Source organism: Chelonia mydas, chromosome 2 (assembly GCF_015237465.2).
Source record: "Chelonia mydas isolate rCheMyd1 chromosome 2, rCheMyd1.pri.v2, whole genome shotgun sequence".
Classification (NCBI taxonomy): Eukaryota; Metazoa; Chordata; order Testudines; family Cheloniidae; genus Chelonia; species Chelonia mydas.
The window spans coordinates 259,902,696-259,930,157 of record NC_057850.1 but is presented as its reverse complement, the minus strand read 5'-3'; the positions used below and the strand labels follow the sequence as shown (position 1 = coordinate 259,930,157).

Genomic DNA, 27,462 nt, shown 5'->3' with positions numbered 1-27,462 from the left:
CTAAATATGCGATATTCTTTAGGGGAGAAAATTACCATTTAAAATGAAGGCAGGAAAACATCATATTTAGAAGACTAAATTTCTACCCAAATCGCTCGTGGGTGAAGGCAGTTTTGCATCAACACTCCAAGGAAGGGTAGTCTCGCCCGGAAGGCTCCCAAGACCTGGGTTGAAACCCAGCTCTGCCACAGACTCCACATGCGACCCCGGGCAGATTTTCAAAAGAGCACGGAATGGTGGGAACACGGCTCTTCTGAAAATCTGGCCCCGGTGGTGGGGACTGTCTATAAGCCTTTGAAAATGTAGCTCTTAATCGCTCTGGGCCTCAATTCCCCATCCACAACATGGTGATGCTACTGCCCTACCTTACGGGGGTGTGTGAGGATAAGGCACGTGGGTGCTACCTACAGTGATGGAGCATGTATAAGAACCAAGATAAGTCAGGAGTGGACATCACCAGATTTCTGTAAAGAGGACTCAGGCCAAAGCAGATAAATGCAGTTATCCAACGGGAGAAAGCACAGGACATGGAGAGCTCAAGCCACCACTGGGTAACTTTCACTCTGTTCCTGTGGGAGGATGCACGGAGTTGATCTTTCAGAAAATCTTCGAGAGCTACAAGCGCCGACCTAGCAAAATGCAATGTGAGTGGAGGGTAACTCCGAGCTGGATTCCAGCCCAGGAACTGCGCACAATTTACTGCTTCTAACGAAGGAGGGAGAACGGATCCTTACCCAGCGAGATCAAAGTCTCATAGTTCCCCTTCATCACGTTCTTGTAAAGCTCCTTCTGCCATTCATCCAAGCTCTCCCACTCCTGCTCGTTGAAATAGACGGAGACATCGTTGAACGTCACCGGCACCTGGAATCACACGCATTGCACGCTCAGCGCCTGCTGCTTTTGTACCATCCTGTTAACAGCCCCTCACATCTTTTATTAGTTATGAGACAATGAGCACAAACAGCCCCAGCCCCACTGTCACCACAGGCCATCACTATCCCTCTGGACAAGGCAAGGCAGCCTTTCTTCCTTCCCCGTACCTTAAAAGGACTTCACGACCTCCCCACCTCCAGGGGACTGCTGTTGCTTAAACCTTCATCCCTCTGCAGGCTGCTGACAAGCCTCACTGTGTATGTGCTGGGCCCACATACATCACCCATCCCTCCACCAGCCACTTCCTTCTTGAATTTGCAACTACAGTGCCATAGCTCATGGGGCATCCCAACGTGGTCCCAAGAATTCACAGCATGGTGAATGAACAAGACCATCTGATAATTCTATATTCTATTTTGCTCACATCCCTGTTACCTGGGGAACCTGCCCCTTAGTGCCTGGGGGGAGTCTCAGGATCCAGAAGTTCCTGTTTTTCAGCAGGTTCTCCACATTCTCCAGCCTCCTCTGCAGCAGATTATTCTCCTGGACCAGAGTCTCCAGCACGGCCCACTTACTCTCCAGCTGGTTCTCAAACTCCACCACCGTCCTCTCACAGTCTATTAGCTTCTTCTCAGTCGTCCCCGTTCTCCCCTCCAGGTTCAGCCACCGTGTGGTGTGAGCCTCCACCTTCCTCTCCACGGCTTGGATTGAAGTCATTACAGCCAGGGAAATCGCTGCTGTTCCCAGCTGGGTTTCTCTCACAGTTTGTTCCGGGACGGCAAGGGGTTGTAAAGGCATCACACCCTGTTGCTCCGAGCCCAGTTCCAGAACCTGTTTGCAAAGACAACAAATGAAAACTGAGCCGGAGGTCGTACCCTAATCTAGCTACAGAGGCAAAATTAGGGTGACCAGATGTCCCGATTTTATAGGGACAGTCCTGATATTCGGGACCTTTTCTTCTATAGGCGCCTGTTACCTCCCACCGCCTGTCCCCATTTTTCACACTTTCTATCTGGTCACCCGAGGCACAATACAGAGCTGCTCCCAGGCTCCATGCTGCTCAGCACTGCCCAGGTGCGGCAGTCACAGACCTACTGATATTTTCATCACAGGCGTCAGGTGGGATCGCAGACCTTATCACGTGAAAACTAGCGACACAGGGCGCGGTCTGACGACAAGACTCAAGGGGTTTACTGTGGCCCCATTACCGGCAATTCTATTAAGTGGGTGGCCTCATTTTTAGATCCCATCGTTGGCCGCAATTTGCCAGGGTTCAAGCAGATTCAGAACCCACCTACCAACTCCTGCCGGCACAACCCGCCTCCTGCTACCCATGGGGGATGCCCGGTCGTGCCAGGAGAGAGTCTCGCCCCCCAACAGACGTTGGCCCAGTGCCAGATCTGACCTCCCCAGCTGGTCTGGCTAGTGCCCGGGAGCCCCAGGACAGCCGGCGGTGCCCACCGCAGGGTTCGGCGTTTCGATCTCGGAGGGGTGGCTCTGGGACCCGCCCAGGGCCGGGCACGCTGGCACCAGGACCGGTGACAACGGAGCAGCGCTAGGCCACGGTCTCTGCTCGGACACGGGCCGGGTCCCCACGGTCCTGCCCCGGCGCGCTCGGGTTAATTTCCCCGCTAACCCGGAAGGTGCCCGCAGCGTGCGGGGGGCCGGGACCGCCCCGCCCGCGGGCAGCCCTGGCCGGGCGGGGGGCGCCCGGACCCGCCCCGGGACCCCCCAGCCCGGCCGGGCAGCACCGCGCTCCCCGCGGGCCGCTCCCGGGCCCCGAGGCTCCCCCGCCCGCCGGGCCCTTACCTGGGCAGCGGCCCGCTCGGCCATGGCCCCCCGGGCGGGGCTGCTCCCGCGGGCCCGGCCCGGCCGAGCCCCGCTCCCGCTGCGGGCTGGGCAGAGTCCCGGCGCCGCCTCGCCACGGGCCGGTCCCGCTGCCGGGCGGAGCAGAGCGAGCGCGGCCCGGAGGGAGGGAGGGAGCCGCGGCCTGGCTGCCGGGAGGGGCCGGGAGCGGCGGGCGGGGCCGGGCCGGGAGGCCGGGGCCGGCCTGTGCGGGGCCGCCGGGGCCAATCTCCGCCCCGAGCGCGGCTCGGTCTCGGCTGTGACAAAGCCCGCGGCGGGGGTCGGGGGGCTGGGAGCCGCTAGGTTCAGGCGGCGCCCTGGCCCCGGCCCCGGGCGCGATCCCGCCCGCAGCGAACGGGGGTGCGGACCCCGCGGGGCTGCAGCAGAAACACCCGGGGCTGGGGGAGCCCTGCGGGGCAGCCCCGCTCCTGGGCTCAGGCCGCCCCTTCAGCACAGCGAGCTGGGAACCCGGAACCCCACGCCTCACCTGAAGGGCCGGACTGGGGCAGACCCATGGTGCCCAGTGCCCTGTCTCTGACTGGGGCCAGGGCCAGGTGCCCCAGAGGGAATGAACTGACCGGGCCAATTATCCAGGGATCCCGCCCCTGTCATCCACTCCCAGCTTCTGGCACTCAGAGGTTTAGGGACACCCAAAACACGGGGTTCCATCCCTGCCGATAGCCACTGATGGACCTGTCCTCCGAGAATTTATCTAGTTCTTTTTTGAACCCTGTTTTAGTCTTGGCCTTCACAACATCCTCTGGCAAGGAGTTCCACAGGTTGACTGTGCGCTGTGTGACTACTTCCTCTTGTGTTTTAAACCTGCTGCCTGTTCATTTCATTGGGTGACCCCAGGGGTGAAAGTAAGTTAGAGGATTTAACAGTGAGGGGGAGTCCTGAGCAGGGGGCGTGGCCTCAACCAGAAGAGGCAGGGCCAGGGCTCCAGCTGCGGTCGTGGCGGCTGGGAGCCCGGGGCCCTTTAAATCACCCCCCAGCTACCAGCTGCAGAGGCAGCTGGGAGCCCCAGGGCTCGGGAGCGATTCAAAGGGCCCAGGGCTCCCGCTGCCGCCACCGCAGCGGAGCCCTGGAGGCTCCCGGCTGCCACCGCTACCCCGGGGCTCTGGGCTCTGGCAGAGCTTTAAAGGGCCTGGGGCTCCACTGTGGTAGCAGCTGCCGGAGCCCCGAGCCCTTTAAATCCCCGTCGGAGCCCTGCTGCCCGAGCCCTGGGGTAGCGGCAGCCGAGCTCTGTCGGGGATTTAAAGGGCCCCAGGGCTCCAGCTGTCGCTACCGTCTCGGCCCTTTAAATCCCCGCCGCAGCCCCGCCACCGCTACCCCAGGGCTTTAAATTGCCGTCTGGGAAAGCCGGTCCCGGTACAGTGCACCGTCTCTTGCTGGTACACCGTACCGGGGCGTACCGGCTTACTGTCACCTCTGGGTGACCCCTAGTTCTTGTGTTATGGGAGGGAGTAAATAACACTTCCTTGTTGACTTTTTCCAGACCAGTCATCATGGTTTTATAGACCTCGGTTGTAGCCCCCCTTCATCGTCTCTTCTCCAAGCTGAAAGTCCCGTATTTTTAACCTCTCGCATGGAAACTGTTCCAGACTCTCATCATTTTTGCTGCCCTTCTCTGAACCTTTTCCAATTCTAACAGAGCTTTTTCGAGATGTGGCAACCAGAACGGCCCGCAGTATTCAAGGTGTGGGCGTTCCATGGATTTCTATAGTGGCATTATGATTGTTTGTGTCTTATCTCTTTTCTAACGGCTCCTACAGTCTGTTCGCTTTTTTGACTGACAGCACATTGAGCAGCTGTTCTCAGAGAGCTGTCCACCATGACTCCAAGGCCTCTCTGGAGTGGTAACAGCTAATTTAGGGCCCAGTGTTGTACGTTGTGTTGTAGCTGTGGTGGTCCCAGGATATAAGAGTGACAGGGTGGTATCTTTCAGACATGAAGAAGAGCTCTAAGCTCAAAAGTTTGCCTCTCTCTCTCAACAGAAGTTGGTCCAATAAAAGATATTACCTCCCCCATCCTGTCTCTCTGCTCTCGACCCCATCATTTTCTGTGCAGAGTGGGGATTGTTTTTTCCAATGTGCATTAATCAGCATTCAGTTTCATCTGCCGTTTTGTGAGGTCTCTTTGTAACTCTGCCCAGTTTGCTTTGGACTGGTCTCGAGTGATTTTGTATCATCGGCAAACTTTACCACCTCACTATTTACCCCTTTTTCCAGATCATTTATGAATAAGTTGAACAGCCCTGGTCCCAGTACAGATCCCTGGGGGCCAGTGCTGTTTGCCACTTTCCATTGTGAAAACTGACAACTTATTCCTACCCTTTGTTTCCCATCTGTTAACCATTTATTGATCCATGAGAGGACCGTCTCTCTTATCCTACTTTGCTTAAGAGCCTTGGGCCTGCAAAACAAGTGTTGAAACTGAAAATCAGAGGCATAACCAATGCTGCAATATCTGAGTCCTTCAGACTCCAAGGATTAGCTTTCTTAGGTGGCAAAGTGACCAGTGTATTAATAAGGGTTATTTATATTGCAATGGAGCCTAAAAGACCCCATCAGATCAAGACCCCGTTGTGTTGGGTGGAGCACAAACAGCCAAGGACAGTCCCTGCCCTAAGAGCTCACCAGCGTGCATTTCCTTTGCTTAAACACAAGTGTGATGTAGTTACCTCTACCTGTTCCAAGTTCCCTGGGGAATCCAACATTCAGCAAGCCAAGGGTGAAGGATATTCTAGGCAGCCTTACAAAAGTGTCCTGACAACGGACCCCCTCTGCCGGAGAAGTTTTCTCAGCTATGTTTACTTAGATTGTCAGCTCTGTGGGGCGGGGGCTGTCTTTCTGTTCTGTTTGTTCCTTCAGTGTCTAGCGCAGCGGTGTCCTGGTCCTTGACTAGGGCTCCTAGGTGTTACAAATCATCAGACCAACCCAGGGAACTGCAATGCTCTTCCAAAACCCGCCAGCCTTCCGTCCTCGCTGAATTCAAACCACATGCATCCGCACGTCAAATAAACGCCACCTCCCCAAAACATTGGAACCCTCCAACACTCCAGTGAATTCGCCTGGAGCATGCAGAGGGGCCAGTACGGGGTCCACGCAACACTTTGGTGCTATAGGGCTGAAGCAGGATGTAAGATGCTGATGGCCTGGCTGGCCTTCTGCACAGGGGAGAATTCCACCCGCTTGCCTGATCCAAGTAACCGCTTCGTCTCCTCTCCGTGACTTGAATCCCTCCCTTGGGATGTTCCCCTCCCTGGTGTATGTTAGAGCCTCCCTTGTCTACCAAGTCCGCCACTGTACGCTCCTGGGAGGCAGACACCTGTCTATCCGGGGAAGTGCCTTGCTCACTTGTGGACACTAAAACAATGCGCAGGTTTCCGGCTGCCTGCAAGAGCCTAGACTGTGGTGCTGTGTAGCCGTGCAGTAACAAGACAAAACACACTGCTCTGTGCTAGACACACTGCTGAGCCACACCGTGACAGTGCCGCACTGTAACGCAGCCGGCTAGCGGTGGTGCGTTTCCTGCCCTCTGAAACGCAGCGTCTAAACCAGGCCGGGCTGAGATCCAGCGGCCCACGCCGGAGCGTGTTACCGCACACGAACAGGAGCAGGTGACCACGGCAGGGCAGGAAAACAGGTTCTCCTTGGAAGCACTCTCCCCCCCCACCCCCCCGTGGCCGCCTGGGGCCTGCCCGTCGTTCAGAAGGAGAAGCCCAGCTCAGGCTCATGCAAGTCAAGCTGACCCGCAGGCTACCACGCTCACATCCTCTCGGGCAGACGATCAGACTCTGCCCTTTCCTCCTATGTTCCCGCTTTCCCTCCTGGGGGCTGCACCCAGGTTCGTGGATGCGTGGGGCAGGCCCAGCCCCTCTTCTTGGCTAGGGCTTGTGTTACAAGAAGGCCTCAACCCACCCAACGTCCATTTTTCTGGGTGCAAAGTGGATCCAGCTCCCACTCCTGTCCTGGCATGGACAGGGGCCATCGCTACCTGTCTCTTTCAGCTGTCCAGAGTGGGCCACAGAATTCAGCAGGGTTCCACCTGCATAGGGCAGGGCTGGAGTTTGTTTGTAGCAAACCATACACTCCCTGCTCCCTGTTATTTAGAGACCACAACACTCTTCTTCCCTCTGCTGCAGGAGGACAGAAAGGAGCCAAGGCCCATGGAATTAGCTTGTGCTATTTTATTTACAGACTTTAGAAAACCCCCATTTCTACCAAGCTGCTCTTTACATGTTTCTGGAGCAGACAGGTTTCCAGCAGCCTTTTGATCCTGGAAATCATGGGAAGGGGATTCTCTTCCCCTGACTCCTCCTGAAAAGGAAACCCCAGTGTATGTTGGGTGTCAGAGCATCAGTTCCGAAACGCGCCCAAAGCCTCTCAAATGAAACTAAAGAAAAACCGCAGCAGCCCGCATCTGTGATGCAGAATAAATACCTCGACATGTGAATCAAGGCAGAGAGGAGAAGCCCACACCAGGCTGGTAACAGGCTGAGCTGGGGAGGTCAGAGAAGGCAGGCAGCCAAAAGCAGCATTTTGAAAGTAATTTAAAAAACCCAGCTTATTCTGACATTTCGCTGTGTATGCTGCCACTTCCCTTAAGCAGGTAGGGATGTGGAGTAGAACCAGCAGCATCAAGGATTTATGTTTCAATCCAAACCTAACGTTCTAGAACAGGGGTCGGCAACCTTTGAGAAGTGGCATGTCAAGTCTTCATTAATTTAAGGTTTTGTGTGCCAGTAATAAATTTTACATTTACAGGGCCCCCACCGATGGAACCCCAGACTGGCAGCGGGCTGAGTGGGCCTGGCGGCCAGGACCCCGGCTGGCAGGGGACCGGGCGGCTGGAACCCCAGACCAGCAGCGAGGTGAGCGGGGCGGGCGGCTGGTATCCCAGGCTGGCAGCAGGCTGAGCAGGACCGATGGCTGGGACCCCGGCTAGCAAGGGGCCGGCAGCCAGAACCCCAGACCGCCAACGGGCTGAGCTGGGTAGCAGCCAGAACCCCAGACCATCAGTGGGCTGAGTGGGGTGGCGGACAGAACCCCAGACCGGCAGTGGCTCACCCGTTGCCAGTCTAGGGCTCTGCCGGCTCCTGCCAGCCGGGGTCCCGGCCGCCGGCCCCGCTCAGCCCACTGCCGGCCTGGGGTTCCGTTCACCCAGGCAGGCAGCAGGCTGAGCGGGGCCGGCAGCTGGGACCCTGGCTGGCAGCAGTGTGCCAGTAAAAATCAGCTCGCGTGCCGCCTTTGGCATGCATGCTGCAGGTTGCCGACCCCTGTTCTAGAAACAAGTTAAGCTCCAAGCCTCGGGCCCCTTAAGGGAGCTTGGTGTCCAGCTCCCATTGACTCTGAATGGAATTTAAGCACCTAATTCCCAAAGGCTGTTATGAAAATCCCAACCTAGCAGTCCTCACTGGAGAACCATCCATGACTGCAACTCAGGGCCTGTCCGCCCACTGCCTTGCACCCTCTGCTCTCATTGACACTGGCCCAGGGGGAGAGGCTGCAGCAGCAAGCTGATCTGGAAGCGTTCTGCACGCACTTTGCACAGGGGAAAAGACTGCAGACGGTGCAGGGCAGTGGGTTCTCCCAGCACCGAGAGTTAAATTCCTGAGCTGTTTCTGAGCCGGTAACAGCTGCGATATTTCTACCATCAAACCAGAACGGCTGAGCGACCAGCCCTGTTCTGCTTTAGAACAGAGGGGCCCAGGTTTGATTCCCTGCTGCAGGCCCAGGGCCCGTCCCTGAGGAGGAGCTCGTCCTGCTGTGACTCTCGGCAGGTAACCGGGAGATGCTCATACGGGGAGCTTTTCCCACACTCGGTGCATACACGCGGTTGCTCTCCACTGTGCGTGATCTCGTGCCTCAATGACTTCAGATTTCAGAGTAACAGCCGTGTTAGTCTGTATTCGCAAAAAGAAAAGGAGGACTTGTGGCACCTTAGAGACTAACCAATTTATTTGAGCATGAGCTTTCGTGAGTTACAGCTCACTTCATCGGATGCATACTGTGGAAATCGCAGAAGACATTATATACACCGACACCATGAAACAATACCTCCTCCCACGACAGTGGGGTAGGAGGAGGTATTGTTTCATGGTGTCTGTGTATATAATGTCTTCTGCGACTTCCACAGTATGCATCCGATGAAGTGAGCTGTAGCTCACGAAAGCTCATGCTCAAATAAATTGGTTAGTCTCTAAGGTGCCACAAGTCCTCCTTTTCTTTTAATGACTTCAGAGCAGCCAAGTGGCTGGGAGCAGGGAAGACTGGTCACAAGGGATGGCACTTTACTCCTGTGACCTGGTCCCAGGTCAGTACCGATCAAGTTACCATCAGACATCGTTTGATGACCTGCCCGAGCCTGTTGGTCAGACTGTCCAGTTAATAACAGGCAAGAGCGTGCGAGCCAGACCCCCACTGGAGTCTCCGCGGTTAGGAACGGCCCATCCACCCCAGAACAGAAGGCCCTGCCCAGAAGATAGTCAGAGGTGTGGAGGGCTCACAGCATTCAGGGCAAAGTGGGGAGAGCTGGGGCACTGGGCGCTTTGGCTGAGCCCCCAGTACAGGGCTGGGTGGGCCATGGTGGCACGGGAGTCGGTGCACAAGCCGAGAGCTCCCCCGTGCCCAGGGATTCTCAGCTGGCCCGACCTAGCTGCTTTCCGGCCCCTTTGTGCCGCCTGAACACAGGGGTGCGCAAAGGGACCCGAACGCACCAGCCCAGCTGGCTCGTGGTGTATGACCAAGGATGTTCCCACAGCGAGTGACGCTCCTGCCTGGATTCTCAGTGTCCCTGTTTAACCTTCCCCATGCTCAGGAGCGGTGCGGCTGCTCCTCCCAGCGGGTGCTGGACCTGTCAGTGCTCTGACCCGACGCGTTCCCCACCACGGAGCTGTGGGAAGCCCTGTCCCCGCACAGATGGTTTCTCTGCAGGGCTCGGGTGGGCAGCCACAGCCCAGCTGGCGCAAACCCTCGCCAGGGACTCTATTCCTGGAGGGTCTCTGCCTCGCCTGGCACGGGTGGGATGTAACACGTGTCACGTGGGCACAGCTGGGGGTTGGGTTACCAAGCCCAGCTCAGGGGCCGGTGCAGCCCGAGAGGCCCTGGCTCCTCGCTGCCAGCCCCGCGGTGGCCTCGGCAGGCTCGTGCAGGAGACGAGTCCTCTGGTGCTGTGCCAGGCTGTCCTGGCGGGCAAAGCCCCGTCCACACTGAGTGCCCTTGGAGGGACCCGCTGGTGCTTGGCCAGGAGGCACAGGTGGGCGAAGCTCCTCCCGCACCGGTGGCGCCAGCCCCCCATGGCGGGCGCCCACTGGTGCTGCGTGTGCCCCTCGGCGACAAAGCCCTGCCCACAGGCAGTGCAACGGACTCGTGCTCTCAGAGGTGGGTCTTCTGGTGAGCCAGGAGCGCGTCCCGCCGGCTGAAGGCCTTGCTGCAGGCGGGGCAGGAGAAGGGCTGCTCGGCCGGGTGCGGCCCAGGGGGGAAGAGCAGGGGCCGCTTCTTGCGGAAGCGCTTCCGGCACTCGGCGCAGGTGAAGGGCAGCTTGCCCGGGGGCATGTGCTGGTCCTGGAGGCAGCACTGAACCCGGCCGACGCTCTCGCCGCACTCCCTGCACTTGGCGGGCTTCTCCGCCAGCTGGCTCCTCTTGGGGCTCAGCAGCGACGGCTTCTGCCCCAAGCACTTCCCACGCTCGGGCCACGGGCTGGGCCGCTCGCCCCCCACGGCTCTCTGCTGGCCCCCGGCCGCTCTGAGCTCCCCAATGCCCCTCTTGCCCTGAGCCGACCTCCCTAGGACGCTTCTCTGCCGAGCCGCAGGGCCCTCCCCGGGGCTCTGGACCCTGGTCCCTTTGGACGTTGTGCAAACCGCCCCAGGGGGGCCTGGGTCCTCGCCCCCCTCCTCAGCACGAGGCTCCTCTGCAAGTTGGAGCGGGATCTCGTCACCTGCCGGGGCAGAAGAAAGCAGCCGTTATTCACGTCACCTGCCGGGGAGGGAGGGAATTCTGCGATTCAGGGGCTCCAGCTTTGGAGTCAAGTCCCAGGAAGTTGGCCGTGGGGAGTGAGCGGGGACACTCATCAAGGTGCTGGTTTACTGGACCGGGCTCCGCCTCGCTTCGGGGTTGATAAATTCTTTGTTCCCCCTAGAGAAGGGCAGAGGGGAAGTTTTCCCCGTCTCCCTGAGGTGCTGGGGTTGGCCCTGGGCCTTGAGATCACCAGCGATGAGGCTGCTTTGAGCGACTCTGGGCTTGCACAGCAGCCTTACGTGGCCCGCTGGGAATTCCCCAGGTGGAGTGACGCTGGAATGGCCAGGCCTACGCCACCCCCCTCCCTCCGGCAGAGGGGCCGTGCTGGAGGGGATGGGAGGGGCCTGATGATCCCGGCGGCCCGTTTGCAGTCGCAATGCGCTGGAAGTTGGATCTGACCAGCTCCTGTCGGCACTGACTGGTTCCGAGCGGTTTCTCTCCAACACGCACCTGCGCTGGGCTCTGCAGGGAGCCCCCTTTGCTCCAAAGCCGGCTGAGTCCCCACACACGGCTCCGGCTCCGGCTTAACCCAGGGGGAAAGGCCAGGCGCTGGAGCAGGAGATTCTGTTCACAGGGAAGAGCAGGCTGGGAATTAGCAGACGGGTTCTAACCATCAGGGGACAGACGTCCCGGAGGGGGCTCCCGACAGAAGCGGAGGCAAGAAAAAGGGGTCTGAAGGTGGAGCTTGCAGGTTTCTGAACGGGTCGGGTTAGTCTATCCAGGGTTAGATGCACTTGACTACAGAGAATCTGGTTTTGCAGGCTCGGTACAGGGCAGGCACTTCCCAGCTGTGGGAAGGCGCGACAGGAGGGTTGAAGCAGCCGTGCCTGCACCAGGGTACACTCTGCGGGAAATATTAAACCGGAACCGGAGCTGATGAAATCGGAAGGAAAATTCCTTGTCCAACTGCTCCAGCATTTTTTAGCCAAAGCCAGAGAAAGGACAACTCCACACTGCCTAATCCCTGGCCGTTAGAGAAGACAAGGGCAGGTGATCGGACATCACTTGTTTGTGGAAGGGTATAGAGGGGTGAGCTTCGTTCATTAGCGTGTCTGCCTGTCCACGCGGGAGCCAGCCAGCGTGGGTTTGAGCACCCCTGGGCCGACTCCTTTTTGTGCGTATCCTTGATCAACATCTGTACAGGCTTATCAAGGTTCGTCACTGTTCGGAGGTAGCAACTCCTGACTAGTGGGGCTTTTAGGCATGTTTGGAGCAACCGTACAAATTCCGCTTGGATTTAATACTAATTTAGCCATAAATGCTTGTATCTGGTGCCACCCTGAAAAAACAGGGATATAAACAAACTTCCAGCAACGAGTTCCATGCTGGGGTGGCCGGCGATAGCAGGGACTGGACTCCAGGTCCCAGGGGTCCCTTCCACTCCTGTGGGATTACGTTCCAGTTCGGTTTCTACTCCCACTTAAACCCTGAGTTAGGGGTCTAAAGCCAGCACTGGCTCTTTGCTGGAGGACAGAAGACACCTCTTTTTAATGGATACAAAAGGTGTTTGTGAGGATCAAGAGGCAGCAGAAAACGAGGGGCTAAGACCAGTGGTCAGACTGTCCAAAGAGGGAAAGGAGGAGAGGCTCAGCGATGGGACTGGGTGGTGGCAGGGCCAGGAGGGGGTGCGAGCGGCTGGCTTGCAGCCTGTAAACTAACAATATGTCAGAAGTTGAGAGCAGATAAGCAGAAATTGTAAAACGGTCCGGCTGGATTCCCCGCTCGTCCCCTCACGCCCTGTGCCCAGTGGTCTTGGCTGCTACTCACCAGGGCTGGGGCCTGCAGGGGTTCTGCTTTCTCCAGAGACGGGCCGATCCTGCGCACACGGCTCCTCTTCTCGTTTAACCCAGCACACGGCATCGGGGGAGACAATCTGAAACTCTGTTCAGGGCAAAGAGGATTACACCGCGTTCCCCCGCTCTCGGCCGGAGCCAAACACCGAGCTCAGGCCCAACCACCTTCGCTTTGGACCTCCTCCGCCCAAAGACAAGTTTGGGCGGCTCCAAAGGAGGGGATTTGCTGGACGGCCAGAACACTAAGGGACACCCCTGCCCCACTGGGCTTAACGAACGCAGAGCACGGGTACTAACGGCCAGATGGGTCAGGCTCCCATGCTGGAGGCAAGGGAGTGAGAAAGCATCCTGTGAACGCAGGACAGGTCCCATCCCAGCTCCTGAGCAGAGGGGCTGCTCCCTGCCAGCACCCACAGGGCACTGCCAGCCCCACACGGGGCGAGGCGGAGGCAGGCTGTGTGCTATTGAAAGGCAGGGGGACAAGCCAGCAGAAGTCGGGTACAGCAATGCAGACGTCGGTGACAGTCTGCCCAGAGGGTGAGGAAACGGCTGCTGGTCCCTGGAGATGGCTGGGCGCAGAGATAAGAGCTCCGGGGTGATTACTGCGCTCAGCAGCTCCGAGATGGTGAAATCCATTACTCACCCGAGCAAGGGCTTCCACTGATTTCATTTTCCCCAGAGTCCCCTTGGCCCCCGCAGCCCAGATCCTCCTCCTCCTGGTTAATCCACAATGAAATGTCTGATGCAGAAACGGGGGGTTCTGTTCACAGGAAAGAGAAAGGCTCAGATTTTCAGAGGAGCCTAGGGGAGTTGGGCACCCAGTTCCCATGGACTGTAGGTGGGAGCCCAAAGTCGCTAGGCTGTTTACCAAATCCCAGCTAAGGGTATTAAGGGTACGTCAACTTTCGAGCTGGACGTGTAGCTGTGGCGGTGGGAGGGGCTGGCTGCCCCAAGTACGTCCGTAATGGCTCAGATGAGATCGTACGTGGGGCGGCCTGTCCCTCCCGCAGTGCACCCCCACGGCTACACTTCTATTGTTTGATCAGAACTCGCGCAGGTACGTCTCCTTGGCTGGCACTTCCCCCTTCCAGCCTGAACGCAGACACACCCTGCGTGTTTCTCCTCCCCACTGAGACCTGGGCCAAGGAGGTTCAAACCAGTGGTTTGAGCATTGGCCTGCTAAACCCAGGGTTGTGAGTTCAATCCTTGAGGGGGCCATTTAGGGATGTGGGGCTAAAATTGGGACTTGGTCCTGCTTTGAGCAGGGGGTTGGACTAGATGACCTCCTGAGGTCCCTCCCAACCCTGATATTCTATGATTCTATGAAACCCATCTCTGCCCAGCATCGGTTTTCAGAGGGGGCTGCTCTGAACAGACACTAGTGCAGCTCCGGTGGGAGTGGAAATGGAGGGCTGCAGGTGGGGTCGATGCCAGAATGGTCAGGAAGGGGGCAGGGGGCCGAGGTGGGATGAGGGGAGGGCTGCAGATGGCACTTGCTAGGGACAAGGACAACAGAAATCCACCTGTGGGAAAGAGCTGCACGTCCTGAGAGCTTGCTAGAATTTCAGCTTCCCTTCCTTCTAGTGGTTCCCCCAGGGGCTGGACGAGCCTGTCCCGTCTCAGAGCCCGTTCAGGACACGGGACGTTCTGCAGCACGCAGGCTGCCAGGGTTACATTGTGTAACTGCCCCTGGGTTGTTCCGGGCTTTGGGTTCTCAAAGGAGCCCTTTTCCCACTTGCTGCTTCCAGAGAGGTCTTCTCTCTTCTCCCGGCCCTGCCTAACCTGGGGGCACCAGCCAGGGGAAGTCCGGTGTCACAGGGTGTCTGAACACAGTTGGTCAAACCAGGGGGGAGGAAGCGGAATCAAGATCCAGATCTGGATTTGTGGCTTCATCCCATCGCTGCTCTTACCCACCGGCTGGGATTAGATTAAAAAAGCAAAGAACAGGAGTAACACACAAACAGGACGCTCAACCCCCTCGTGCAATCTCAGGGATTCGGAGGAAGCAACGTCCATTTCGCCCTAATTCCCCCAAATGTTCTCCTGTCCCTGGCACAAGTGTCAGAAAAGTGCCCATTGAAACAGAGGGAATGAAAGAGCTCGTGAAGCTGTCACTGGACCAAGCCATTTGACTTCACTCCTTGTGCTCGTTCGCCAGGCAGTCACACCTCCAGCTCTGGCAATGCCACGGTAGTCAGTGGAACGGGACCCCTGGGAGCCCAGCTGAAGCGAGAGACCTCAGGGCTCATTTCTGAGCTGTTTCAGGGTACCTGGGCTGGGGTCTGCAGGGATCTCGCTCTCCTCTGAACGACCCCGATCCCCGACACACGGCTCCTCCCCTCGTTCAATCCGGGATAGAAGGTCAGGTTTGGAGATGGCGTAGTCTGCAGATGGAGAAAGACGCTCCAGGGTTTGATTCACACAGTAGGATACTCATTCCAGATCATTATCAATGCTTTGAAATACCCAACCCCCGAGTGCTGGGGGCGACAGGTGATGTGAAGAGAAGCTGCACCGGGGAGGGCGCTGTTCCTCTGATGGCTGGGGCTCTCTGATTCCTCCTAAGGGAAGGGGCTGCCATGGGCACAGGAAGTATTAATCCACGTGCTATTTATCAAGCACCAAGAAGCCGCGCAGGGAGCCACTGCAGAGGGGCAGACAGGTTAATTTGGACACTATTTATTCTACAATACAACAGCGCCAGGGAGCCTGGGGACGCCGGGGCTGTTCTCTGACACACAAAGTACAGTTATGTCCTGACATTTCAGGTGCAGGATCTTAGCCAAGGAAAACTTGGGGCAAACTGGGCAGTGCATTTGGGGTATCGAATTTGCTGTCCACTGTCAACCCCCGGGATTATTCCTTTCCTTCCTACTAATTACATGATGTGTATTAGGAATGCAAATATCGGTTAAAAAAGTTAACCAGTTAAACGATTAAAATTATTTTAAGTGATTAACTAAGGTAGCTGGGCAGGCCTGGCATGGCGGAGACTGGGGCAAATCCGACCGGGCCTTGGGTACGGCATGGCCAGGGGTCCGGCCAGCCGGCTAGACGCGGTGCAGCACGGCCAGGGCCAGGGAGCCCGCCAGCCGGCTAGGCACAGCCCAGCCCAGCCAGCCCGACGCAGGGCCGCCAGGGTTAATGGTTAACTTCGGACACCATTTGCATCTGTCTCAATGCAGCTGGCCACTCAGAACCCACTGGGGCAAAGGGGAGTGGCACTGTAATGGGGTGGCACCCTTGTCTTGTGAACACCCACTGGCTGAGTGTGTGCGTGGCTGCAGTTTTTCCTCAGTTTCTCAGCTCACTGTGTCCCCCTTGGCTGCTGCGCTTGTCAGGAAGGTGTTCAGAACTCAGTCCTCTGCCCGAGTCTCACACAGTCCAGGTGCAAACGGACCCTTTCTGGGGTATTAGTCCAAAATGTCCTGCAACCCTCCAGGTCCTAACCCAGTGACCCTCTAAGTATCAGCCACATGCCACATCCCTTTAACGACCTGCGTTTCCCTAGGCCACCTCTCCGTAGCCTGTCTTAATTGAGTCCTGGTAGCCAGTCAGCAGCGATTCCCTCGCTTCCCCGATCCCTGCCAGCAACTACCTGTCTTAGCCCTTACAGCCCCTGCAGCCAGCCAGGAGCACCTCTTGTTCCCCCGGTCCCTGCAAGCAGACTTCCCTGGGCTCAGTCCTGCCTGCAGTGAGCTGTCCATGGTCCTGCTGCTCTTCCGGCCAGCCAGGAACCCAGTATTCCCTCCTCCAGCTACAGGCAGCAACTGACTGCTCGTCCTCTGCTGCTCCCTTTTATATGGCCCTTCTGGCCCTGATTGGCTGCTCCAGCAGCCCCTCTGATTGGCTGCTTCCCTTGCAGCCACTCTAGGCTACCTGGAGGATGTCTCTTCTTCTCTTTTCCAGGGAGGGGTGAGGCAGGGCTGTGAGGCCTCCTCCAGATCTAGTCCACCCTGTTACAGGTACCCACACACACCAGCATTGAATTTTGTCCAGTATCTAGAGTTGGAACTGGATGGTCCACACAATTAGTGATAGGACACGGAATCTCTCTTCTAGGTGACTGGTTCAAATCCAGCTCAGGTCAGTGGGGAACACAAGCCATTGCCCTCGGGCAGCTGATTGGGAACTACCTGCGTAATACGACTTGGGGTCTCCATGCAGCCCAATCACAGAACCCATCTTCTCAGTTAGAACGAGTAACTGGCCATTCAAGCTGAGAGGCCAAGGCGTGAGTGGGAGCGAAGCTCATATATGAAATGGCGAGACCTCCAGTGCTACCAGCTACACCATGTCACTGTGTTCATTTGGGACTGCAAAGGTTTCCATTAGCTCAGACACAACTTCTGTCTTCAGTCAGGAAATCTGACATTAATGCAACAGAGCCAGAGTCTCTGTGCATGTGTAGAATATGCACAACTGAATACACCCACCATCTAGGCCACAGGTAGAAAGCACTGGAGGTGGAGCAATAAGGAACAACACTATGTATTTTACTTTCTTTTTAAAATGCACCGTCAATCCAAGACCCGCACTACAAGGATTTTACCTACTGATCCACCAGGAATGAAAGGAATTGGAGAGTAAACCTGAGCTGGAGCCAACTCTGCCTTCAGCGATCTCACAGCTTCTCTTAAGAGAGTGAAGAAAAAAGAATTACCCAGGGAGATCAGGGCCTCATAATTCCCCTTCATCATGTTCTTGTAAAGCTCCTTCTGCCATTCCTCTAAGCTCCCCCACTCTGGCTCGTTGAAATAGACAGAGACATCATCGAACGTCACCGGCACCTGAAATCACACGCATTGCACACTCAGTACCTCCTGGGTCAATCCCACCTGTCGTATGAATCAGGAGAGATGGGGAGGAGCAATGTCGCCTGACTGTTATTGGGGAAATGACTAGAAATGGGTTTCATGTAAAAACACCCCAGACATCACAGCTAGAGCTGCAGGAGGCTGTGCTGCCCCCACCCCCGCACCGGCAGAGCTGGAAAGGAAAATCTGAATGTTTGGTCAGGCGTAGGGGTAGGGCAGAGACTGCTTCCCCCTCGCCATCCATGCCACGTGCGGCTCTCCCCCAGGATCAGTGCTGGAGCTTCCATCCTGCTCTCCAGGTACCAGGCAGTACAGCTCAAATGCTGCTACGGACTCCACATCTGCAGCTGCTCCCAGATCCCCCTTTCACGGGGGGGGGGCCCTTCCCGGGTCCTCAGCCGGTTTCAGGAACTGGGAAGATGCTATTGCAGAAGCAGTACTCTTGGAGTACTGATCCAAAGGAGATCATCTGTCCCCAGCGATTAACTGAGCTAGGAGGTCCCTGTGGAGCGACTCTTTGTTCAGGTTTTGCCTACAGAATTTGTTCTCAGAGGCTGCAAATATGGAGCAACATTTGAACCTAAGCAAAGTACCTATATGGCCCCTGACACCATTGTATCTCCACACTTCACAGTCGGATGCGTGTAGCCTCACAATAGGCCTGTGAGGCAGGCCAGTGCTGTTATGCCCATTGTACAGATGGGGAACTGAGGCACGCACAGGCTAAGTGACTTGCCCCAGGACACATAAGAAGCCTGGGACTGAGCCCAGGTCTTCTGAGTCCCAGCTCAGTGCCCGATGCCCTAGGCCGTCCTTCCTCCCCTGCAGACGTTTGAACCCTGTACTCTGATACGGAGCCTGAGCGCTGATAGCTGTGCGCTGACACCACGGAGTTGCAGCGGGGAGGGAATGGGCCCAGCGCAGCCACGGTGTTCCTAACCAGTGTGATTTTAGGCACCGTCACACAGGTTGGCAGCCAGATCACATCACTCCCTTCATCCAAACCATTTTAGGCCAGTGAATAAGGAACAGCCAACACAGCGTCAGAGCAGCATGTCAACACAATTCGCCTGGGCGCTATTGTAGCACGTTTCTGTAACTTGGTTAGAACATACTCTGGGGTCCTTCCAGAAGAGAGACGAGCCATCACGCTCCAGCGCGCAGCCCTGACTGGGGAAATCTTGCTGCGGAGATGGAATGTCACCGGGAAAAGAAATCTTTCAATAGACTGACCTGGGAAAGAGGCCACGAGTTTCAAAAGTGGATGTCTAAAGCAAGGCCTGGTCTACACCTAAAACTTAGGTTGACCTAATTTCGTCACTCAGGGCTGTGAAAAATTCACACCGACCTCTAAACCCCAGAATTCTTCTGTCGACTTAGCCACCACCTCTTGGAGAGGTAGATTACACGACAGGGATGGACGAACCCCTTCCGTCGCAGTAACGAGCGTCTGTAACAGTTCCAGTATACACAGACCCCTCAGCTCAGACATTCCCCCTATGATGCCTACAGGTACGGTGACTGCAGAGGTCACCATCTTCTGACACTGGATGTAAACACTTCTTTAAATTAACAGAACGATCAGGGGAAATTAATCCCAAAATCTCCACCGAAGACAAAAGGGGTTACGAACCTGTGGGAGAAGGGGCACACACGAGCATGTAACACACAGAACTGACAACACTGAGGAGGGAGAAAGCCAGCGAGTAGCAGCCTGGTGGTCGGGAACATGGGTTGGTGTTGGACCCTAGAAAAGCCTAGAGAGAGATTTTGGCTCTGGTGCTGGCTACAAAGGCTTGGAGCTATAAGCTAAGACACTCTTTTAGCTTTTGGTTCCTCTCCTGTGTTGGGAGAAGCAGAACTTTGTACCTTCCTTGTAAATAAACAGCATTACATCAGAGAAAATACCATCAACATAAAGTTCCAGCAGGAACATCCCCAGGGCCCTTCACTTTGACTAGCCACGCAGGTCACAAAGGGGCAATATTTAGGCAATGAATAAATACTCCAATTTTCCAGAGTGCTGAGCACACGACAACACCCGCGAACTCCAATGGGAGCGGCGGGACGCTCAGCACTTGGGAGAATCCGGCCACTTATTCATTGCCTGAATATGAAGGTAGGAACCCAGCTTTAGGCACTGACTCTTGAAAATCTCTGCACATGATTTAGTTCTGCCCCTCAGCACCAGCTGGGGTATCGTTACCTTGGGGACCTCCCCCCTAGTGCCTGGGGGGAGTCTCAGGATCCAGAAGTTCCTGTTCTTCAGCAGGTTCTCCATGTTCTCCAGCCTCCTCTGCAGCCGTCCATACCCCTGGATCAGAGTTCCTAGCGCAGCCCACTTACTCTCCAGCTGGCTTTCAAACTGCATCACCGTTTTCTCACAATCGACTAATTTCTTCTCAGCTGTTCCCACTCTCCTCTCCAGAGTCAGCAACCGCGTGGCATGGGAATCCACCGTCCTGTCCACAGCTTGGATTGCAGCTACTGCAGGCCACATGGAAAGCTTTGCCGGCTGCAGCTGGCTCTCCCTCTTGGAAGTCTGTCTGGGGTCAGAGCGGGACTGTAAAGCCATTGGGCGCTTTGACTCCGGGTCCCATTCTGGAGCCTGTTTGTAAGAACAGAAACGTAAGTGGAGCTGGGGGACTCGTTATTCCACAAAAACGAAACTCCACTTAAAAGGGACGGAGGCTGAGCAAGTGTGAGATGCCCCAGAGAGCCAGCCCTGAAAAGCCAGGAAAGGCCAACGGCCTCCTCTGAATCTGCCGTCCACACAGTGCACTTCCGCTAAGCGCCCAGCCCTGCGTCAGCGGACGGAATTCCCTCGTGGAGACGCACAGCACATTCCTCCCCCAGTACAACGCAAAACCCTTCCCCGCCACCTCCACCGATACTGTGACACGTGCACACAGGACCAGCAGGGAGGGGGTGTCCTGTCTCTATGGGGGACGCACAAGGTTGCCGTTAAGGACGTGCTAGGAATGGGGTGCACAAAGAACATTTCCGGGTCACTGGCGGGAGCAGCAAGTTCCTTGCCACGATGCCGAGTCTCTCACTTATAAAATCATGAGTGGTGTGGAGAAAGTGAATAAGTTATTGACTTGTTCCCATAATATAAGAACTGGGGGCCACCCAATGAAATTAATGGGCAGCAGGTTTAAAACAAATAAAAGGAGGTTCTTCTTCACTCAGCGCACAGTCAACCTGTGGAACCCCTTGCCTGAGGAGGTTGTGAAGGCTAGGACTATAACAGGGTTTAAGAGAGAGGTTAAGTCCATTAATGGCTATGAGCCAGGATGGGTAAGGAATGGTGTCCCTAGCCTCTGATTGTCAGAGGGTGGAGATGGATGGCAGGAGAGAGATCACTAGATTTTTACCTGTTAGGTTCACTCCCTCTGGGGCACCTGGCATTGGCCACTGTCGGTAGGCAGGATACTGGGCTGGATGGACCTTTGGTCTGACCCAGTGTGGCCGTTTTTATGTTTATGGAAAGCTGCAGTGTGGGGTACGGTGAAGGGGAGCCTCAGACAGTGTCATTTCCTTGCTCCTTTTGATTTCCCTTGGGGGAGGGGGTCACACCTACCCAGCCAGACCCTGTTAGACAAAGGTTTGGTTTGTGGAATTTCCACAGGGTTTAATACATGAAGTGTAGGAGGCTTTTTTGTAGGGGGGGACGAGGGCTTGGAAAGGCAGGGCTGTCCTTCCACCTCCACCCCCCGCCCCATATCTGATGGCATATGGAGAGAGTGGGGGTTTCCAGCGGGGGAGAAGGAAAGAACAGGGTGAATGGGGCTGGGGGATCTAAGTGGGTGGACGGGGGACCCTGATAGATCTGGCTGGACTCTCCCTAAATCCACAGTCTGAACAGGAATCGTCAATGTGATGCAGCGGCAAAAAGGCCGACCTGATTCTGGGGTGTGGTGACAGGAGTGCTGGACACTGGGGAGCCCCAGCCAGGGGGAGCTCTGGGCCCAAGTCCGGGCACCCCCATTGAGGAAGGAGGTGGGCACGCTGGAAAGAGCCCAGAGGAAAGGGACAGACCTGATCACAAGGCTGGCAAACCTGACCTGCGAGGAAGGGCTGAAAACACGGGGCAGGTTTAGTGTCAAGAAGCGAGCTCCGAGGGGGGACCTGCCGCGTCTCCCGACGCGTGTGGGGCTGTTAGAAAAAGCAGGTGAGCAATTAATGGTCCTCCGGGGCGGACAAGAGCCAACGGGCTTCTCTGCAGCCGGGGGGGCTCCGGGGGGGGCTCTTCAAGAGACGCTTTTGACCTCTGAGGCCACCTCTGCTCTGCACCGGGGCCCCGGGGGGCTGCAGAGCCCCCCTCCCTGGAAACGTTTAAAAACCAGTGGGACGGACCCCAGTCAGGGCTGGCCCAGGGGGCTGCACCCGACCCCCCCGGAGCCGCCCCGGCTGGGCGGGGAGAAGCTCCCAGGGCCCGAGGCTCCCCCGCCCGCCGGGCCCTTACCTGGGCAGCGGCCCGCTCGGCCATGGCCCCCCCGGGCGGGGCTGCTCCCGCTGCGGGCTGGGCAGAGTCCCGGCGCCGCCTCGCCACGGGCCGGCCCCGCTGCCGGGCGGAGCAGAGCGAGCGCGGCCCGGAGGGAGGGAGGGAGCCGCGGCCTGGCTGCCGGGGCCGGAGCGGGTCCAGTTTCCGCGCGGCCCGGGACGCCGCTTCCAGGCTCCGCCTCTGCCACGTGTGGCCGGAGCCCGGCCCGCCTGCGCGCCCCTGGCCCAGCGTCCCCGGGGGAGGGGAGCGGCTGCCGGGGGCGGAGCGGGGGTTTCTGCCCCGGAGAAACAGGAGGGAACCTGGGCTCTGCGTTTGCCTTTAACCGCAACCGCCCTCCCGCGGGGTCCCCGTGCGACCCTGAAGCCCCCGGGCCGCTCCCCGCAGCGGGCCGAGGCCAGGCGGGCCAGGCGGAGGCCTCCGGGCCGGGCCGCAGCCGTGAGCTGGAGAGAAACCAAAGCACCCGCCGCTTGCGCCGGATCTGCCCCCTGCTAGAGCAGGGGACGGTCCCCCCCATCCACTGCCCGGCCCCTGAGCGGGCCTGGAAAAGAAGCTGCTCTGTGGCTACCCCGGGCTTCTGGGACGGGACTGGAGCCGGAGCAGCGGCTGGCCCCGCCGGGGAAGGGAAAGGAACAGAGAGGAGAATACTTCGTCAAGAATAAGGCTCTTCGGCCCCAACATGGCAATAAAGGAAGGGAAATGACTGTCTGACTATTCGTGACCTAGCGGCTCCCTCCAGCCCACCTGCTAAAGGCTAAGCCCAGTGCAGGCCTGTGAGGTGAGGGGCGTCCCTAAGCCCAGCCAGTCACAGCCATGCCCCAGGGGAGAATCACTCCCGCCACCCCCACGGCCCAGGCTGCATGAGACTCAGGGCCCCCAGCCTTTGCCCGTCACACCCATGGCAGGACACACACAGGCTGGGGTGCTGCACAAGGAAGCCAGCTCCTGGCTCTTCCTCAGCTAAGGAGGAGGTGGAGGAAGGGCTGAGAGGGCTTCACATCCCCAGCAGGCTATTGTCCAGCCTTCACTTGCCCCTCTCAGCTGTTACACTCCTGCTCTCACACTGAGTGCATCCATCAACATGTGGCACACAAACATGCCTCCTTTGTGGCTGGGACTGTTACCAGCTAAGTAAAATTGCAGCTGGACAGTTGCACCTGGAGGTCTGGATGGAAGACCAGACCTCCAAGAACAGGCAGGAGGCTGCTGGCATTACAGCAGTAGCGCGGGTAGTGTTACCTTGGGGGCTGTATTCTATTCTAGACAGGTTCTCGCCCCACACGTCTCCCCAGAGCATTGGAGCACCTCCTGGCAGCGCATCAAACACGGTGACTAACTGCTGGGGCGTTTGTTCTCGCCCCAGGTGGAGCAGCGTTTGCAGTGGAGGGTCCAGGCTGGATACACACACAGCTGCGTGGTTATGGCAGAGAAGGCAAGGTCTACGCACGGCACCTTGCACATAGGACATGTCTGCATGGCCCCGCAGGTCAGACGCCCGGGGTGTGAGCTGCAGTGGGCAGTACAACTCTGCACTGCACCCGCCCTGTGTGGACCCGGCCAGTGCGAACTAAAACGGTCTTTAGTTCACATGACCAGAGGTGGACTACACTACTGTGAACTAGGTCACTTTCCGTTCACACGCGTAGGATAAGCACAGTGCCTCACTTCAGTTTACACCCGTCGTCCAAACTGCAGGGCGGTGCAGACAAGCCTTGAGAGGGCAGGGTGGTGAGGTCTGTGATAGGCCTTAGCTGTGGTGGGAGTTCATGCTGGAGCCTTGGGCTTTGTCTTTAGTTTTTGTAATGATGGTGAGGCAAGATGGGCACCATGCTCCACCTCAGGGCTGGCAGCATTTTCATAGAGTATTAAATGACTCCTAGACATGCACTGTAAAACATACAGGGAACCTTTACACGTCAATCTGAAATCACCAAGTGAACACCAAATACACGGAATTCCTTTGTCATAACAATATCGAGTGGTTCACAAGGACTGCTTTATAAACGTTACAGCACACTAACAAACATTTCACTGCAGGTTAAGGGTCCAATACCGCTAGCCCCGGCACACAGCTCACTGAAGGCAAGATGGATGCAGTACCTGCTTTCATGTCTTCATGGGTTCCTTTTTCTGTGTTCGTGACGCTTTCATTGTGAAGAGATACCAGCCTATAAGTCTCCCCCCACTGCCAACACATTCTCTGCAGACTAGCCTGCTGTTAATACTCGGGCCCTCAGCTGATCCTGTTCTCCCAAGTGACATTTCAGAGTCCACTGGTGTCTAAAGTGTTTGGAGCACTCAGGGTCTCTCTCAAGTGGACCCGCCAATGCTCGCGGAGGTGCTGCTTCCGTGTGAAGTTTTTGACGCACTCTGTGCACTGGTAGGGGCGCTCCCCAGTGTGAACACGCTGGTGCCCCAGGAGATGGTGCTTCTGGGAGAAGCGTTTTGGGCATTGGGTGCAGTGATACGGCTTCTCCCCCGTGTGGATCTGCTGGTGCTTCAGGAGATGGTGCGTGCGGCTGAAGCTCTTGCCGCACTCGTGGCAGTGGTAGGGCCGCTCCCCGGTGTGGATCCTGTAGTGGTTGGTGAGCTTGGATTTATCCGTGAAGCTCTTCTCGCAGGCTGGGCATTTATAGGGTCTCTCCCCCGTGTGGCTCATCTGGTGTCGGATGAGATGGGAAGAGCGGCTGAAGCATTTCTCACAGTATGGACAGATAAGAGGCCCTTGGCCCTTCTCTGTGTGGGTTCTCTGGTGTATGAGGAGGTTGATGTGCAGCCGAAAACTTTTCTTGCACTCTGTGCACACGTACAGCCGCTCTCCTGCCTGCAGGAGATGAGGATTGCTTAGGCTGGAGTTCGGACTGAAGCTGCTGTCGCATTCCGTGCTTGGACAGCATCTGCCTCTTGCCGGGTCAGCTTGGAGACTGAGCATCTGGGCCGTGCTTTGCTGATGGTCTGGCAAGCTGCTGGCTCCCTCTCCTGCATGGACACTCTGGTGCAGCAGGTGACAGAGGCCCTTTGCACATTTCGGATAGTCATAGGGTCCTGCTCTGGTGTGACTCCTCTGGTGAATGATAAGGCTTTTCTTTAGCCTAAAGCCTTTCCCGCACTCGGCACACTTATTAGGCCTGTCTTTGGCAGACTTTCTCTGGTGAATGGCGACTGGCTTGTTGTTGCCAAAACATCTTTCAAGCTGAGCTGGTCCCCTCCTTCCTGGGTGGTTCTTCAGTGGGGATGCTGCACTGCACCAACCCTCCTCAGGACTCTGTCCAACGTCCTCCTGGGACGTTCCTGTCAACGTTCCAAGTGCTTCCAGGATGGCAGGGCATTCCTCTTGCTCGGTTTTGATCAGGATCCCATAATCTGCTGGACAGGAGAGAGAGCTTTTATTTCAGCCTTCTTATTCATGTCTATTATTTGTTAGCTCCCTTCCCTGCATGCACCAAAGATTTCAAAACTGGGGGCCTAAATTCACAGACCTAAATCCTCTACCTAAAAGAGGCCCAATTTTGAGAGCCGTTGAGCACACGCAGACCCTGCTCATGGCGCTCAGCTCATGGGAAAGCCCAGCCAGAGAAGAGGTCACAGCAGTCAAAGCAGGAGGTGATCAAGGTGGGAATAAAGGTTCCAGCTGCAGGGGGAGCGAAGGAGGGAGGGATTTCTGAGGCAATGTAGAGACAAAGGAGGAGAGAAGCTGGAATGATCAGAAGACAATGGGTAAGGGAACAAGGGGAGCAACTTCTGGCTTCCAAACTTCCCACTGACCATTTCCCTCCCTCCCGTCCTCATTTCGGAGCCATCTGCGCCCCGAGCCGTGGCCTCCTCTCCTTCCCACAGCCAGGCCTCTCCCTTGCTTTGGGCGGAGGGAGGTCAGTCATTTGCTTGTGCTGCCTCATCTACTTGCAACAACTTTTCTCTCTCTCTTCTTTTTCGTCTAACCTCACCTTAGGACGTCAGCCTATTATCATGGGTCTACAGTCAGCTGTAACCCCAATTCACCCCCCCCTCCCCACACACACACGTGACTGGACTCGACGCAGGAGTCGCTGGGTAGGATTCAGTGGCCTGTGTTATGAGGAGGTCAAACTGGTCCCTTCTGGCTTTAAACTCTGCAGACTACAGCTTCCTTCCATCCTGTCCTCTGGGCACCACGTCTGCAAGATGACTCGCTTGCCTCTCTGCCCCTCCAACACATGAGCCTGCCCCCTGTGCCCCCATTCTCCCATAATGTCCTGTGCTGTAAATTCTCTGCTTGGGCAAGACTCTGCCCCCAGCTCTGTAGGGCGCTGCCTTTCCATTCACTCACTGGCACGCATAACTCACCTGGGCGGGGGTCCGTAGGCATTTCTCGCTCCTCCAAGGCTCCTGGATTCCTGACACTCGGCTTTTCCTCTTGTACAATCCAGGATAAAATGTCAGCTTGGGAAATTGCATAATCTATGGAAAGAGACATTGGGGGCTGTTATGTTTTATTGACACTGATGGAGCTGACGTCTCAAACCAAATGGTTTTGGCCAGAGGAGAATAAAACAGTGGGGAGGAGATGGGTTTGTCCCATGCAAGCCAGTCAGGGGTCCCAGGACACCAGGGGACTGGATGGCTCCTATACAAAACAAGCATTAAGGCCTTCTCTCTGCTACAAATTCCTGGTCAGAATAGCGGTGGCCTCCTAGCGTAGAGGCAGCTTATCCCAACAGAAGGAGTTTTTCTGTCGGTACAGTAACATCGCCTCCCCAAATGACATCACTGTGCCGATCACCTACACTGGAGGCCATGCCAGCACAGCTGTGTCAGCTGCGGGAGGAGGGGTTCACATCTGTGACCAACACAGCTATACCGACAAAGCTTTGTAAGGCAGAGCTTCCCTGGGCGGCTTCCCTGTTTCCAAACCTGCTGAAAGCCCCAGATGTTTTGAGAAATGATCGGCTCCAGGAAGGAAATCAAGGCTGGCTGCTTTAAGAAAGTCCACGTGCCCTGGATGCCGAGCTCCAGAGTCAATGTGCCACCTTCTTCACCCCACCCTTCTATGCCACGGCAGCCGGGGGCCAAAGGAAGATGGGCAGCATGGCAGGACGGACAGAGACACTTAGGGGGAATGGGAGATTTAGCATCGGAAGGGTTCCTGTCCAACGGGAGGATGTGGGGATCCCATGAGAGGCCCCAGGCAGGACTACAGAAGAGGCGGCAGCATCCCAGCCCCCCAGGCACAGTCACTGCAGCCGTCAGGGCCGGGCAGCTCCCCGAACTGGAACACGGGCATTTCAGCTGTTCCTCACCAGGTGGGCACCCAGGAGCCTCTGACTGAAGGGTTGGCCACAACATCTGAGCCAGCCGTTACAACGCTGAGTCTCCTTCAGACGAAAGACATTTTTGGTTTGTCACTTCCTGATAGAGAGAAGGGGGTGGGGCCTGCAGGAGACACCGCTGACAACCAGCCACCAAGAGAGCTGGAGGGGAGGCCACCAGCTGAAGGAAAACATTTTCAGGTGGGTTTCTAGGGTATTTAATAATGTTGAAAGAACAGTTCTTCTGACCCACGTCCTATTGTTGCTCCTGTCCCCCCTCCTTCCCCATCTGCCAGAGAGCACAGGGAAGGAATAGAAATTGG

At 56.8% G+C, this 27,462-nt stretch overlaps 3 protein-coding genes across 14 annotated transcripts in view; 1 reads left to right on the top strand and 2 right to left on the bottom strand.

Annotated features, from left to right (window-relative positions):
* The window catches only part of LOC102942476 (gastrula zinc finger protein XlCGF57.1), an 82,195-nt gene extending 60,165 nt beyond the window's left edge, over positions 1 to 22,030 (bottom strand). The window contains exons 1-8 of one of the 10 annotated variants that reach the window (XM_037891403.2): positions 21,819 to 22,030; positions 19,557 to 19,958; positions 17,197 to 17,323; positions 14,804 to 14,917; positions 13,177 to 13,293; positions 12,508 to 12,621; positions 11,191 to 11,304; positions 8,869 to 10,660 (exon numbers count right to left, since the gene is read on the bottom strand). In XM_037891403.2, coding sequence (XP_037747331.1) covers positions 10,098 to 10,660; positions 11,191 to 11,304; positions 12,508 to 12,621; positions 13,177 to 13,293; positions 14,804 to 14,917; positions 17,197 to 17,323; positions 19,557 to 19,958; positions 21,819 to 21,842 — 1,575 coding nt within the window. In that variant the 5' untranslated portion in view covers positions 21,843 to 22,030 and the 3' untranslated portion in view covers positions 8,869 to 10,097. Of the gene's footprint in view, positions 1 to 734; positions 862 to 1,308; positions 1,705 to 2,167; positions 2,602 to 2,682; positions 2,873 to 3,205; positions 3,300 to 8,868; positions 10,661 to 11,190; positions 11,305 to 12,507; positions 12,622 to 13,176; positions 13,294 to 14,803; positions 14,918 to 17,196; positions 17,324 to 19,556; positions 19,959 to 21,818 lie in introns of those variants that run through there. The other 9 variants (XM_043541803.1, XM_043541804.1, XM_043541802.1 and 6 more) reach the window with 9 other exon arrangements.
* The window catches only part of LOC102941352 (zinc finger protein 420), a 289,208-nt gene that overhangs the window by 86,444 nt on the left and 175,302 nt on the right, over positions 1 to 27,462 (top strand). The gene's annotated exons all lie outside the window — the stretch shown is intronic.
* LOC122461341 (zinc finger protein 777-like) overlaps positions 23,745 to 27,462 on the bottom strand; it is a 30,958-nt gene continuing 27,240 nt past the window's right edge. For 2 of the 3 annotated variants that reach the window (XM_043541795.1, XM_043541798.1), the window contains exons 7-8: positions 26,178 to 26,291; positions 23,745 to 25,220 (exon numbers count right to left, since the gene is read on the bottom strand). In XM_043541795.1, coding sequence (XP_043397730.1) covers positions 24,118 to 25,220; positions 26,178 to 26,291 — 1,217 coding nt within the window. In that variant the 3' untranslated portion in view covers positions 23,745 to 24,117. The remainder of the gene's footprint in view (positions 25,221 to 26,177; positions 26,292 to 27,462) is intronic. The other variant, XM_043541797.1, reaches the window with a different exon arrangement.